This window comes from Lichenostomus cassidix, chromosome 25 (genome assembly GCF_008360975.1).
Source record: "Lichenostomus cassidix isolate B80296 chromosome 25, HeHo_3.0, whole genome shotgun sequence".
Classification (NCBI taxonomy): Eukaryota; Metazoa; Chordata; class Aves; order Passeriformes; family Meliphagidae; genus Lichenostomus; species Lichenostomus cassidix.
Genome location: NC_139505.1, coordinates 1,157,647 through 1,171,915, shown reverse-complemented (window position 1 = coordinate 1,171,915; position 14,269 = coordinate 1,157,647). Strand labels below are relative to the sequence as shown.

At 47.6% G+C, this 14,269-nt stretch overlaps 1 protein-coding gene and 1 non-coding gene across 5 annotated transcripts; both read left to right on the top strand.

Moving 5' to 3' along the window:
• The first annotated feature begins 889 nt into the window (after positions 1–889).
• On the top strand, positions 890–13,772 carry KHDC4 (KH domain containing 4, pre-mRNA splicing factor). 4 transcript variants are annotated; one of them, XR_014856446.1, is made up of 14 exons: positions 890–1,003; positions 1,081–1,321; positions 3,645–3,773; positions 4,139–4,218; positions 4,732–4,784; positions 6,173–6,336; positions 6,716–6,927; positions 7,421–7,481; positions 8,306–8,363; positions 8,476–8,729; positions 9,506–9,661; positions 10,695–10,779; positions 11,449–11,540; positions 12,530–12,587. XR_014856446.1 is itself a non-coding variant. In XM_085082076.1 (14 exons), exons 1-14 carry the CDS (start codon positions 957–959, stop codon positions 12,727–12,729), a joined length of 1,854 nt encoding a protein of 617 aa, XP_084938202.1. In that variant the 5' UTR covers positions 890–956; the 3' UTR covers positions 12,730–13,772. The 4 variants fall into 4 exon arrangements, 3 of the variants coding, with proteins under 3 accessions (XP_084938202.1, XP_084938201.1, XP_084938203.1); XM_085082076.1 differs by having other exon boundaries at positions 3,651–3,773; positions 10,667–10,779; positions 12,530–13,772; XM_085082075.1 differs by having other exon boundaries at positions 10,667–10,779; positions 12,530–13,772.
• On the top strand, positions 6,490–6,618 carry LOC146427144 (small Cajal body-specific RNA 4). Its single transcript, XR_014856571.1, has one exon.
• Positions 13,773–14,269: the final 497 nt, after the last annotated feature.

Sequence of the window (14,269 nt, the reverse complement as noted above, 5' to 3'; positions counted from 1 at the left end):
CTGCTTATCTTTACCCCGTAAAAAGGAATTTTAGGTTTCTTCCAGGGCATTGTTCTACCAGGTGAGGCCTGGTGGACTCAGCATAACAGACTGGAGGAACCCAAAGATAAAGGCAATCAGCAGACCATCAGGAGGACATCAGTGGCTATCTAAAACCCCAGACCACCTCCAGCAAGAGTGAAGACATCCTGGCCCGGAAAGGACTGATAAAAAAACTGAAGAATGAAAAATGTAATTAACATCAGAGGTGAGGAAATTCAGATCCAGTGGGAAATTGAATACTGGGGGTTTGCTCAGCTTTAGACCAATGAACACTGACCCAATACTTTCCTATGTGTTTTTACTGTATAAAATATCTGAAAAATCGAGTAAAAGCTGTGTATCACAGAATGATTCTCTCTGCACACCCGGGCTATGTGAGGATGAGATGATTTCTGTGGTACATCCTGGCCAGAACAACACCCTGACCAGATAATAAAGTAATGCCTTGACTCTCTAACATGAAAAACGTTGTTGGAGGGTTTTTGTTTTTCCCGCAGATTCGGTGACAGAATTACCGTTTGAATCGGGGTTTGTGCAGTGTGTGGCTGATCTCTTGTTTACGAGCAGTGATGAGGATGCCTTTTCATTAAACACCAATTTCTGCATTGCTCTGGGCTAACATGGCACACATTGGGTCCAAACTTCAGCTGTGCCAAAAGGAAGTTACACGTTTAGGCTTCATTTTGGGACAACGGCATCCTATTTGGGATAACACGTGGAAGCCCCAGAGCGGCGGTTGGACAGGATGACCTCTAGGCCCCTTTCCGACCCCAAACCCTGCCTGACCCCGCCGCGCCACCTCCGTCTCCATGGCAACGGCCGGAAAGGGGCGCGCCGTCGCCATGGCAACGGGCGGAAGCGGCGTGGCGCGGCGGGCGCGGGGCCGGAAGTGACGCTGGGGAGCCGTGTCGGCCATGTCGGCGGGCGGCGGAGCGCAGCGGGACGCGGGGGCCGCGGGAGGGTGAGGAGCGGCCGCGGCGGCTCGGGCCACCCCTGCGCCCCGCGGGCAGCGCCTCACGCTCCCTCTGTCTTTTCCAGGCGCCGCAGCAAGTGGGACCAGCCCGGCCCGGCGCCCAGTTTCCTCCTGCCCGGCACGGCGCCGCTGCCCGGGCGGCCGTTCCCCGGCGGGGGCGGCGATGGCGGCGCGGCCGTGGCCGGCTCCGAGAGCTCCGCCGCGCCCTCGGGAGCGCTGGACGCGGCCGCGGCCGTGGCGGCGAAGATCAACGCGATGCTGATGGCCAAAGGGAAGCTGAAGCCGGCGCCCAGCACGGCGGACAAGGTGGGTGAGCTCGGGGGAATTGGTTTGTCACCGAGCCGAGGCGATGAAATTGGGTGCAATTAAAGCAGTCGGGAATAATTATTTGTTTTTTCAACGTAACAGAAAGCGGTGGATGGCTGCGAGGTCAATCCGCTGTGAGGTTTTTACCAAAGCCACCTGTAGGGAGGTGAAAAACTTTTTTCCCAGAACGGCAGAATATTTTGAGTTGTAAAGAACTTGCGAGGATCATCGAGTCCAACTCTTAAAGAGTTTGTCCTAAAGTGTTTTCCAGTTCGCAGATCTGATGGAAAAACTGCTGTGTGAAACAGTCCTTTTAAAATACGAGACTGGATTATTTTCATGTGTAAAGAAGTTACCAGTAGGAGCTCCATGTCCAACTTTAAACAGCTTATTCAGTCTCTGCTGTGCCCTGCCCTGAACCCTGGCTGACCCTGATGAGCTCAGGCACTTGGACTGGATGGTCCTTGGCTGTTCCTCTTAAATAGTCTCTGAGTTTTCTATTCTAAAGCAAGTGTAACTTAAAGCCCGTTTTCCAGTTCCAGTCATAGACTTGTCTTGCTCTTCTGCTGTCCTTAGCCTGTGCTAGAGCCAAGTTTAGAAGCTGTTTCAAGTTTCATGGAATCACAGGGTGGTTTGGGTTGGAAGAGACTTTAGATCCCATCCAGTTCCACTCCCTGCCACGGGCAGGGACACCTTGCACTATCCCAGGCTGCTCCAAGCCCTGTCCTACCTGTGCCAGGACCTCCCCACCCTCACAGGGAACAATTCCTTCCCCATATCCCATCTAACTTTCCCCTCTGGCATTTTAAAACCATTGCCCCATGCCCATGTGAAAAGTCTCTCTCCCTCCTTTTGATAAGTCCCCTTTAGGCACTGGCAGGGGCTCTGAGGTCTCCCTGGAGCATTCCCTTCTCCAGGTGAACACCCCAGCTCTCCCAGCCTGGCTCCAGCCCTGGGAGCATCTCCATGACCTGCTCTGGACTCCCCCCCTTCCATTTCTGAGGACCCCAGTTTCCAGCCAAACTTGTTGAAATAGAAAATTAACAAGAAGAGTGGTTTCTATGGGATTGTATCTCCTTTTTCATGCTGTGCCACTCCTGGGGTTTTGCCTTGTGAGGCTGCATCCAAAGGAGTGTTCACTTTGCCATTGGATTTATTCTCAGATAAAAAAAGAGTGGGAAATGGTCACAAATTCCCCTTAATTGCTTCCCTGTCACTTCTGTAGCTGAAACAACCACTGCAGCCTTTCTCCTGTTTGAGGTTTAGCAGCAGCTGTTTCTTGGAGTGTTGCTGCCAGGATTCCCACATGGAAATGATGGGATTTGCTCTCAGTGCTTAACAATCCACCTGAAATGGGTGGAATTCCCAGAGTTAAGGACACATGGCCTGGTTTCAGGGACCTTCCATAGTCACAGCCCATGGAAGTAAAATCCATTTGCTGACTGGCACTTTGGGACATCCAGAAATTGGCAGATGCTGGTGCTGTCTCATTCTCCCTGCTCTGTTTTTGTCACAAGCTCTGGTAGCACTCTGGCATCCTGTGACAAATTGTTTTGCTCTGGGAACCATTAACCAAGTTATTAACGTGCATTTGGGGTGCCAATTTTTATTGCACAGACTTTTTATTTTTAAATATAGTAACATATATATATATATATAATATGCGTATAGTTCTCTCATTGCATATGTTGCTGTTGGTAGGACAACAGGTATGACAATGTTTGAGGTCTTTGTGGTAACTTCAGAAAACTCAGAAAACTTCAGAAAACTTTTCCACTGTTTTCTGAATCTGTGACTGTGGCTTTTTTTTTCTTAGCCTGACACAAAATACTACACTCCTGTCTTAAAAATAGGTGGGGGGAAGTGTAACCACAGTGTGGGTGAGTTCAGATCTTGAGCAGAAATTCTAAATTCTGTCTCTCTACCGTCTGTTGAGAGAGGCAGGAGCTACAGACATGAAGTACATGTTTCATTGGTCTCTCAGATTTCTGTCAGAGCTGCCAATTCAAGTGTAAAATGCTTCGGTTTCTGAGCAATTCTGCAGCTCAGCTCTACATCATTTACAGAACAGAAACATTAGTTATTCTATTAAAATGTGCTGAAGAGAAAGCTGCTGTGTTTATTTGGGCTCAGGATTGTGAGCAGGCAGATTAAGCAGTAGGTACAATGTGTGTTCTACTCATTTTTGTAAAGATTTTGCCTTCAACACTGAAAGGGGTGAACAAGAAGGACGTTCACCCCTCAACCGAGCTCTGAGCTCAGTTTGTTTTCCTTGCATCACTGCTTTCCACCCACTGGTCTTTTGCAATGGTTCTTTTTGAAGCTGCAGGCTCTGGGAAAAGGTCCAGCTAGCAGTAAAAGCAAAGATGACCTTGTGGTGGCAGAGGTGGAGATCAACGACGTCCCTCTCACATGCAGGAACCTGCTGACCAGGGGTCAGACCCAGGACGAGGTATGTCCCACGGCAGCTCTGCTGGCCTTGGCAGCTCTGAGCTTACATAACACTGTACATCTGTACCTGCCAGGTTAACTCAGGAGATAAGGTTGACTTGTGAGATTAAAAGGACTTGCAGTGAACTCTATTCAGTGGTTGTTTCCTTCTGGAAAACTCGTGGTGTTTTCTAAAGATGTTTGTTTAGTAGTTTATTGGTTTGTTCAGTAAGTTGTTGTATGATTAATTCAGAGCCAGCATCAGTCTCTAGCATTGTATTAATGACTCCTGTTTAAGTACAGCAACATAATGTAAACTTTGGTATTTTGTGTGTGTTTTGTTTATTTTTGGGAGATGTGTCACTGGGGTTTGTACATTTTTTGCAGATCAGTCGCCTGAGTGGAGCAGCTGTCTCGACTCGAGGGAGGTTCATGACTGCAGAAGAGAAAGCAAAAGTGGGACCTGGGTTTGTATTTCTTCTGGTTTTTTTGAGGTTCTGTTTCTTTTCTCTTTTCTGGGGTTCCTCTTCGCTCTGTTCTCCATGAGCAGTGTCACCAATAAATTTGATTCTGACAGTCTTGCCTGCCTAATATTGAAATAACAACCACACCAACCATCACCCTGACAGGTCACACTGTGCTGAACTTCTCCCCACAGAGCACTGCAACTTCTCAAATACAAATTTCTTGCTGCTTTTAGTTAGTGAACCGTTTATGTGGACAAGCTAATTAAAGTTTTCAGTGGTGTAACTTTTATGAGTCATCATCAGTTCCTGAATCATGTTTTCAGTGCAGAGCTTTTCTGCCTGACCACTGTGATACTCAAGGAATTTGTGTTCTGTTATCTGGAGGGCATTTTAGATGTTTATGGAGGCCTTTCTGTATATAATGACTGTAATATAGTTAGATTGGATCCAATAATTGGATATTATTGTGTGTTGTCTGTGGGTTTAATGGAATATTTGACTTTTTCTTTCCAGAGATCGTCCTTTGTACCTTCATGTTCAGGGTCAGACACGGGAGCTGGTTGACAGTGAGTACAAAACATTCAGCTTTTTCTCTCCCTGGTCGTGATAAAGGGTTTGTCTGAGTGGCTCTGTGGGATTTGTGCTGTAAACAGCTTGGTGGTGATAACAGACTCCATTTAAACATTGATATCAAGGTCTATGCTCAGAAATCCCTAAGGTGCCATGTGCTGCATTCATCAGGAAGCTAAAACTTTGGATAGACTACAAGGAAGGTGGGGGGAGTGGCCAGGTTTCCTGAGCAGGTTCACCTCTTATCTCACTGCTAACACAGCAGGATCCCATGGGAATAGGTGTGTGACAGGGACACCTGTAAGAAGGGCCACAGAGAGTCACCCCTGCTCCCAGCTCCCTGCTCAGGCAGGGCCAGCCCAGAGCACAGCACTGTGTGCAGATGGCTCTGGGATGTCCCCAGTGAGGACACTCCAGCCCCTCTCTGCTCAGGGCTCAGGCACTGCCCAGGGAAGAAGCTGTGCCTCCTGTGCAGGGAACTGGCTGGGCTCAGTCGCTGCCGTTCCTCTGGTGCCATTGCTGCCCCCGGAGCAGAGCCTGGCCTGCTCTGAGCTCCCTGCAGCCAGGGACAGCCAGGCCTGAGGGCTGCTCTCAGCTGGGGCTCTCTGGAGGCTCAACAGCCCCGGATTGCTCAGCCTTTCCTCAGCAGGGATCTCTGCAGGCCCTTCAGCATCTTTGTCACCCTCCAGGAGCTCCATGTCCCTCCTACCCTGAGGATCCCAGAGGTGGACAGAGCACTCCAGCTGTGCCTCCCAGGCTGGGCAGAGGGGCAGGATCACTGCCTGACCTGCTGGGAATGCTCTTCCTGATGTCCCCCAGGACCCCACTGTCCCCTGGCCCCCAGGGCACAGTGCTGGCCTAGGGACAGCTTGGTGGAACCCCCAGGTCCTCCCCAGCAGGTCACCCCCAGCCTGTGCTGGTGCCTGGGGTTGTTCCCCCCTGGTGCAGGGCCCTGCCCTTGCCTTACAACATTAGCCCTCAGCTTTAGCTTTATCAACATTAGCTTTATCAGGTTGGAAATGGAGAAGGAATTCTGATATTTCACGGAATATCTGAGCTGGAAGGAACCCACAGGGATCATCAGTCCAGCTCCTGGCACTGCACAGACACCTCAGAATTCCCACCCTGGGGAGCCTGGGCAGTGCCCAGCCACCCTCGGGGGGAAGAACCTTTTTCTGATATCCATCCTAAACATCCCCTGACACAGCTCCAGCCATTCCCTGGGGGTGGTTTGTTGCTGTCCTTTGTGATCTCATAGCTATTTCCAGGTCCCACTGGAAGGTGCAATTCTTCTGTCACAGAATATGGAAAGTAACCCTGTCATGTCACAGTTTGGTTACTCTGGGCAGCTGTTAAAGATTGGATTTCATATTCTCTCCACCAGGAGCTGTGAACAGAATCAAAGAGATCATCACCAATGGAGTGGTGAAAGCAGCCACAGGCTCCAGCCCAACATTCAACGGAGCCACAGTCACTGTCTACCACCAGCCAGCCCCCATCACTCAGATAACTCCAGCTGTTGGCCAAAAACCTCCATTCCAGTCAGGGGTGAGTGATTCATTGATGTGGATTTCTTGGAATATCACTAGTTGCAAGATTTACCTTTTACAAAGTACATGTGTCCTGTGCTATTTAGAAACAAATTTTACAACAGAAAACAAAAAAACCCCAAAAAAATCACACCCCCCTTGTGTTGTGAAAGCTGGAGGACTAACGAGACTGAGTCTGAAGAGTGAGACTTGGGTGACAGTGGCCTCCTAAAGGAAAAGGGATGGAGAGAGCAGTCCTACTTCCAGGAAAGCACAGGGCTCACTGTGCCATCTGACACTGACCCCTTCTGTCTGCCACAGCAGTGAGATGTCTGCCCTCAGTGAAACAAACTGTAGTTCTTACAGTGAAATAATGAGCTTTTGCTGTTCATTTACAGATGCATTATGTCCAGGACAAGTTATTTGTTGGGCTGGAACATGCTGTTCCCACATTTAATGTGAAGGAGAAGGTGGAAGGGCCTGGCTGCTCCTACTTGCAGCACATTCAGATTGAAACTGGTGCCAAAGTTTTTCTTCGAGGGAAAGGCTCAGGTTGCATAGAACCAGCATCAGGCAGAGAAGCCTTTGAACCCATGTACATTTACATCAGGTATGGGACAGTTCCTAAAAATCATAAAAAATTCCCATGAATTTAATAAACGTTGCTTTAATCACTGTGGGGAATTCTTAGTTTAAAAAAAGACTAAATGCAAATGACTTGATGCAAATGAAATAGGTTTTTGAACCTGGTTTGATAATAGGGGTGTTTCTAAAGGGATAGACATGTAACCATATGGGGATAGAGTCATAGAATCCCAGAAGAGTTTGGGTTGGAAGGGATCTTAAATACCATCTGATTCCACCTCCTGCCATGGGGCACCTTCCACTATTCCAGGTTGCTCCAAGCCCTGTCCAACCTTGGACACTTCCAGAGATCCAGGGGCAGCCACAGCTTCTCTGGGCAACCTGTGCCAGGGCCTCCCTACCCTCCAGGGAGGAATTTCTCCTGAAAGGGATAATTCTGACAGCAAGATTACTGAAGAAGCTCCCAGATTTGACAGAAAAGTTTTTTCTTATGAGGGTTTTTTTCTGTGTATTTTCAGTCACCCAAAGCCAGAAGGTTTGGCAGCTGCTAAAAAGCTTTGTGAGAACCTATTGCAAACCGTGAGTAGCCCTTACAAATATGGGATTTCAGAGCCTGCTGTAGCTTTGGGGTGTGCCTGGCTAACGAGATTTTAATGCTTTCAGCAAAGCTGTCCATATGTCTGACTTGCTCATAGTTTTTCCTTCCAAGGGTTGCTGTATCATTCTTGTATAGGGAATAAACATTTCTCAGGAAGAAGCTGAAGTAGTGGAATTTTAGGGGAAAAAAGTGCAAATGCTTTTTGAGCAGAACTGGGGTGTGGACAAGAAAATGTCTGACTGCAAACATAAAGGAATCCTGCTTTTTGCTGATTGCTCCAACTTTCCTTGCTTTTGCTTTACATTTGTCCAGAGCTGCACTGTATGCTTTAGGAAAGATAAAGTGATTGGTGTAGCAAAAAAAAAATTCTAGAAAATCTCTCACGTGTACACAGAGAAAATTAATTTCTTAGCTGCTCTTATATGAATGAAAATAAAAACAAAAAATAAAGTCCTGGGGAGTCTTTCAGTTAATATTGATAATTGAATATGGGCTATGAAGTCTCTTTTGAAAGATGTTTGGAAGTTTTTTTTATTCTTTGAGTCTCTCTTGTAGTGATTAATTTGTCACTCTCCTTCCTGTGAAAGATTATCCCATAATTTACACAAATCTGCCACAGAGGCCAATAGGATCAGGGGGATGTTTGTTGGAGTTTTGGTGGGTGGATTTTCATGTTTGGGTTTTTGCTGTCCTTGTGCACAGCATGTTCTGTAATCAGCATTCCCTCACATGTTTATGGGGAATTACATAAAGTTTAATACTGTAAATACATTTTTATTGTCTCACCTTTGACAATTCTTTGTAGGTTCATGCCGAGTACTCCCGATTTGTGAACCAGATAACCACTGCAGTTCCCTTGGCAGGTAAATATCAGCAATAACTCATCCTTCAGAGCCCTTCTTTCCCATTTGGTGTTCAACTGCAGATTTGGTGACTGTGGCAGAGCTAAGATAACCTTTTCCCCTCTCTCCCCAGGCTTCACTCAGCCAGCCACAATCAACAGCGTCCCTTCCCAGCCCTCCTATTACCCTTCCAACGGGTACCAGTCTGGTTATCCTGTGGTTCCTCCTCCTCAGCAGCCTGTCCAGCCTCCCTATGGGGTGCCAGGGATTGTCCCCCCTGCAGTGCCCTTGGCTCCTGGAGTTCTCCCCTCGCTGCCCACGGCAGTGCCACCTGTGCCCACGCAGTACCCAATACCTCAAGTCCAGCCTCCAGCCAGCACTGGCCAGGTACTGCCCTGGGGTCACTCACAGCCACAGAAGTGGAGCTTAGCCAGCAAGAACATACTTCTGTAGTTTCACCTGGAAAATTCTTCTTTAGGGTGGTTTTTTTGTTTGTTTGTTTGTTTTGGGGTTTTTTTTTGGTTTTTGGCTTTGTTTTTTGTTTGTTTTGTTTTAGTGGTTTGGGGTTTTTTTTATTTGATTGACTTTTTTTGTTGGGGTTTTTTGTGTCTGTGTTTTTTTTGTTTGGTTGGGGTTTTTTGTTTGGGGGGGTTTCTTGCTCAGGTTTTTTGTTTTGTTTGTTTGTTTTTCTGTTGTTTGTTTTTTTGTTTGGTGGGGTTTTTTGTGGGTTTTTTTCCCCTTTTTTTGGGGGGGGTTGTTTATTTTGGTTTTTATTTATTTATTGGTTATTGCTTAGCTGATCCTTCTAAGCACCTCAGTTGTCTTGTGGCTGCTTCCTACTGCATTTTTCATATTCCCTGTTAAGAGCAAGGACATTTTCAGGGGGTGGGGGATCATTTCTGAGGAACATCATCACAGTCTGTGATGCCCCTCTGTAGGTCCATGAGTTTGAGTTCCAGATGGGGATTAGTTTGAGATTGGAGCAGTCTATAAATTAAATAATTGTTTTACCTCTTCAGTTGTGAATTTTCCTTTGAGTTCCCTTATAACCTAGAGAAACTAGTTGTGTGTTCTGCTGCTTTGTATGAAACTGCATTGAATGAATACTTTCCATGCATATTATCAAATTTTCTTGTGTTTTCTCTCCACCTTGTGCACGGCAGAGTCCTCTGAGTGCTCCTTTCCTTCCTGCTGCCCCAGTAAAAACCACCATGCCAACTGGTACCCAGCCACAGGTCCAACCCCATCCCCAGGGCCAGAAGAGACGCTTCACCGAGGAACTGCCTGATGAGAGAGAGTCAGGACTGCTGGGATACCAGGTGGAATAAAATCAGCAATTTTACTTCCCTCACCGAGGCAGAACGGGGTTGGCGAGAGGCTGTTGTTAGCACAGGCTGTTGGAGCAGTTCTGCAGGGCCTTGGGCAGAGGGCAGAGGTTGTTCCAAAGCACAGAGCCCACGCTTTGGTGTCTCTGAGTGGATGCACTGCTCTGAAGCTGGGGTGTAACTCATTCCAGCTGCTTGCCATACCCTCAGCTTTTCCCAAAGACAAGTGGTGCATCCACATCACAGACGTGACAAGGGCGTGGGACTGCTTGGCTTTAAAGGGAGATTATTTGGGGGTTTATTGGAATTTTTGGGGTCTTCAGGTGGGCTTTTTGAGGGAGGGAGATGTAATAACTTCCAGATTTTCCCATTTACCTTACAGGTTGCACTTGAGAGGATTTCAAGAAGCCTAGTTTAAAAGCTTAATTTATTTGTCTTTTAGATAGTTAGATGATTTGAAGAAAAATAATTTTGAGTTCTTTACATTTTCTTACAAGAAAAATAATTTTGAGTTCATTTGCATGTGAGCAAAGGGAGTGTCTGTAAATGTTTCTCTGATGCTACACCCCTGCCACAGGCAGAACCCTTAATAAAAGCTTTGCCTAGGGGCAATAAGGAACTGCCTGTGTGTTAGAGCTAATATTAGAATCTTGAGCAGATTCCTGTGGCATGAGGTCTGTTCAGTGTTCAGAATTAGCTGACTGAGGAGGTAATAAGTGATCCATGAAGGGGTAACAGCTCTCTTGATTGTCCTGAACTCCTGACAGGGTGGAGTAGGTGCTGAGGAGTGTTCCACAGTGGTGCTCAGGCATGTTTCTGACCATGCTGCCCTCAGTATGTTTAGGAGAAAGCATTTTGTCTAACAGTGGTGATTAGGAGTTCCTTCTGCTAGTTGGCCATATTCTCTGAAAGGTTGGGTTTCCTAACAGTATCATTAAGGAGCTGTAGCTTTTGTTGTAGTTGTAGATTTGCTAATGCCGTGTGTTTTTCTGCTCATAGCATGGACCCATTCATATGACTAATTTAGGTACAGGCTTCTCCAGTCAGAGTGAAATCGAGGGAGCCGCGTCGAAGCCAGCAAGTTCCTCAGGAAAGGAGAGAGAGAGGGACAGGTGGGTGAGGAGATCAAGTCCAGGGCTCTCCTGGTTCTGATGCAAAGCTCATTTCAGAGATGTGTTGCATGTTCCTCTCTGTGACTTGGGAATTGCTTTGTTGTGGGGTTTTTTTTGTGTTTTGGGTTGGTTTTTTGAAGGAGAAGGAATGCAAGGATTATCTTTTCATGCTGCAGAATGAAAAGAACTTCATTTCCACTCGTCCCTAAGTGTTATTTTGTGTGGATCTGGTATTTTGCCACTGTCACTTGTTACATTGTACTGGCCCCAGCATGACCCTCCAGGGCCACCACTTGTTACTGGTTTCCACTTGGACATTGAGCCGTGACTGTAACTCCTTGGGCATGGTCATCCAGCCAGTTCCTTACCCCATTAATAGTCCATCCATCCAATCCATTCCTGTCCCATTTGGAAGTAAGAAATGTGGGAGAGGACAGGCCTTGTAGAGCTCCAGGTAGGGCCCTGGATCAATACCCATCAATACCCATCAGTACCCATCAATACCCATCAATACCTATCAGTCACTCCAGTCCCAGCAGTATAGCCACTGGGTAAGTCAGGGAATTAAAAGTTCAACTCCTCAGGCCGAGGGCTGAGTTAAGAATTTGGTTTTTATTACCTTTGACTCTTTTCTTGATCTAAAAAGGATAAAAATATTGCTTTAAACAGGCAGTTGATGCCTCCGCCAGCTTTTCCTGTCACTGGAATGAAATCGGAATCGGAAGAAAGAAAAGGTGCGGGGTCTTTACCAGGCAACCATGGTGAGTGCAATGGGTCAAATGCCCCTGCAAGTCCAGTTTCCTTTCCCAAACACCCTTGTAAATCCAGTTTCTTTTCCCAAACGAGCTGGTGCTGGTTTGAACAAGTGTCTAAACTGGTGATTTTTTTAATCTGTTCTTTGTTGAAGTGCAAAGCAGGTGACATTGCACTGCTCTAAAATCACTGCTGTTTGCTGTGGTTACACACACAGGTTGCTTCTCAAAGCTTTAATAAATATCTGTATGAAACAAGGGGAGTTTAATTAAGTGAGGGGCTAAAGACAGGGAGTTTTGACCCATCAGGCAGCACAGAATGTTGTAGGATTTTTTTGTGACTCAGATACCGTGTGGCTTTTGTGAGCAGCTGCCTCAGAGGCAGTGAGGAGTGTTGGGGGAGTTGTGCTCAGGTGGGGATTTACACACATTTCTGGCTGCAGACAACACAAATACTGTCAGGCTTTCATCTTTCCTAGGGCTGTCACTCAGCAATGTTTCAGCTTGGTCAGACATGCAGTTGTTGAAGTCTGCAGGCAGTTCAGTGCTTTCAGCTCTGCAGGGACATCACCCAGCCTGGTTAACCTTAGTTCTTCTGCAGTCTTGTTCCCAGACATTGCTCTCCTGTTAGCTTCCTTTTGAACAAAATTTCTACTTTTCTTTACGTGTTGATCTCTTTAACGGTGAAATTGCCCTCGCTGAGAGCCATTTGCTAACTTTACCTTTTCTGTGTGTTTCTTTCTTGTTTCTCTGTTCTCTTACATGGTTCTGATGGATCACATGGCTGTTGCTGGTGCTGTTTCGTGTGGCCTTCGACCTTGGATGACCATTGGCCTTGTGACCTCAAAATGGTGTCCAACTAACAATTTACAATTAACATCTTTTTTTTATTATTATTAACTCGTTTTGGGGCATTTTATCTCTTTTTTTGTTTGTTTGTTTTGTTTTTATTTTTCCTTCTTGGGGGCTGGGGGGCTTGTTTTGTTTTCCCCTCCTAGATCATCAAGCCAAGAAGATGAAAACTGCAGAGAAGGGCTTTGGATTAGTGGCCTATACTGGAGATTCGTCAGATGAAGAGGAGGAACACGGTGGCCATAAAAACGCAAGTACATTTTCACAGGGCTGGAGTTTGGGGTACCAATACCCATCCTCACAACAGCGAGCTAAACAACAGATGCCTTTCTGGATGGCACCATAAAAACTGCAGAAGAGTTTTCATTCATCTGGTTTTTCCCCTCTAGCAATAATGCATGTATATTCCAGAATGAACTTGGCAAAGACATGCTGTTTTTACATTTGCAGAAGCCAATTTCCCCTTGGAAGGGCTCCATTGTTTTTAAAATCCTTATTTTGGCGGTGTATTTGTTAATTTTAAAAAGGAATATTTGGAATAGCATCCTGACAGGGCTAGTCCCTTGTGCAAGGGAGAAGTGCTGTAAAGAGGAACCAGGGAAGCCTCTTGGGCCATGATTTCTGTTTTTCCAAGATAATTTAAAGGGAAGAGTCAGTGACTCTGACTTAACTCTGCGTTTGCATTTTATGGAGTGCTCCTGCTGTCAGCCCCACTGAGCTGCTGCTGACTCAGCCTCAATTTTGGACTTTGACCAGAGGGAAGGAACATCCAGGAGTCATGAAAAACTTGAGCATCACATTTTGAAAACTCTTTTTCTCAAACGTCTCCTGTAACTTGGCTTGTTTTTATTTTTAAATGTGATTTTAGCAATCCCACAAGTTCTCATTGGAGCCAGATGTTGGGGTGGGGGGATGCTCAGGCTTTTGGATGAGCCCACCTTGCCCTAGGTGGATTTGGCACTGTAGCCCTGGTACTGAATCACCTCCAGTCACCCCAGGATTCGCTCCACCCATCAAGAATTCCTTTTCCTGAGGCTCATCCCCATCTCCTCCCTCATTCACTGGATTCCACCAGAGCCAGAAGGTTCCTCAGTGGTTTCCCAAAGGGCAGCAGTTGGGTCCAGCAGCTCCTGCCTCATGTGCAGAACCCGGGAATGACTTTTTGGACTGTTTTGGACACGAACTGCAGGGTGGGTGGGCACAGACAGAACTCTTGCATGGAGCAGTGACACGGGGACTGCTCCGAGGCAGCTTTTGGGACAGGAGCTGTGCTTTGAAGAAGGGGCTGTGTCGCTGCTGCAGCCGGCTCACCTGTACAAACCTCGGCTTTCCGATGCGTTGTAAATAATAAGAACCATACTTTCATTATAAATAAATGTATAAATATTCTGCTTCCTGCTGGTGCTTTGGGTGAGTTGGAGCTGTGATAGGCGGGGAGGGGATGAGGGGCTGGAGGAGCCCTGGGGTGAGGGAGCTGTGGGGAAATGCCGGCGATGGGAGAGAGAGAGCCGGGGAGGTTTCGGTGCCATGCGGAGCTGGGAGGGAGGGTCGGGCTGGAGAAGCCCCGCGGCTGAGGGAGAGGCGAGGGGCAGGAGAGAGTCGGGGCTGAGGGAGAGGCGAGGGGCAGGAGGGACAGTCGGGGCTGAGGGGAGCCGAGGGGCAGGAGGGACAGTCGGGGCTGAGGGGAGCCCCGGCCTGGGAGGAGGCCCTGGGTGTTGGGGAGGGGAGAGGCAGCCGCAGGCTGAGGGGCTCCGGGGGCTGACAGGAGTTCCAGTAGCGGGGAGGGAGGCGATTCCCGGGCCCAGAGGTGCCCTGGCGGGCGCGGGTAGGGCCGTATCCCCGCTGTGTCGCCGTTCTGTCCCCGCCGAGCCGCCGTCGGGCCCCGC

Bases quoted from the DNA above. Each gene is read 5' to 3' on its own strand.
- KHDC4 (XM_085082075.1), top strand. From the start codon at position 957: ATGTCGGCGGGCGGCGGAGCGCAGCGGGACGCGGGGGCCGCGGGAGG. The intron at 1,322-3,644 runs GTGGGTGAGCTC...TTCTTTTTGAAG, and splicing joins CGCCCAGCACGGCGGACAAG to CTGCAGGCTCTGGGAAAAGG. The intron at 9,662-10,666 runs GTGGAATAAAAT...TTCTGCTCATAG, and splicing joins CAGGACTGCTGGGATACCAG to CATGGACCCATTCATATGAC.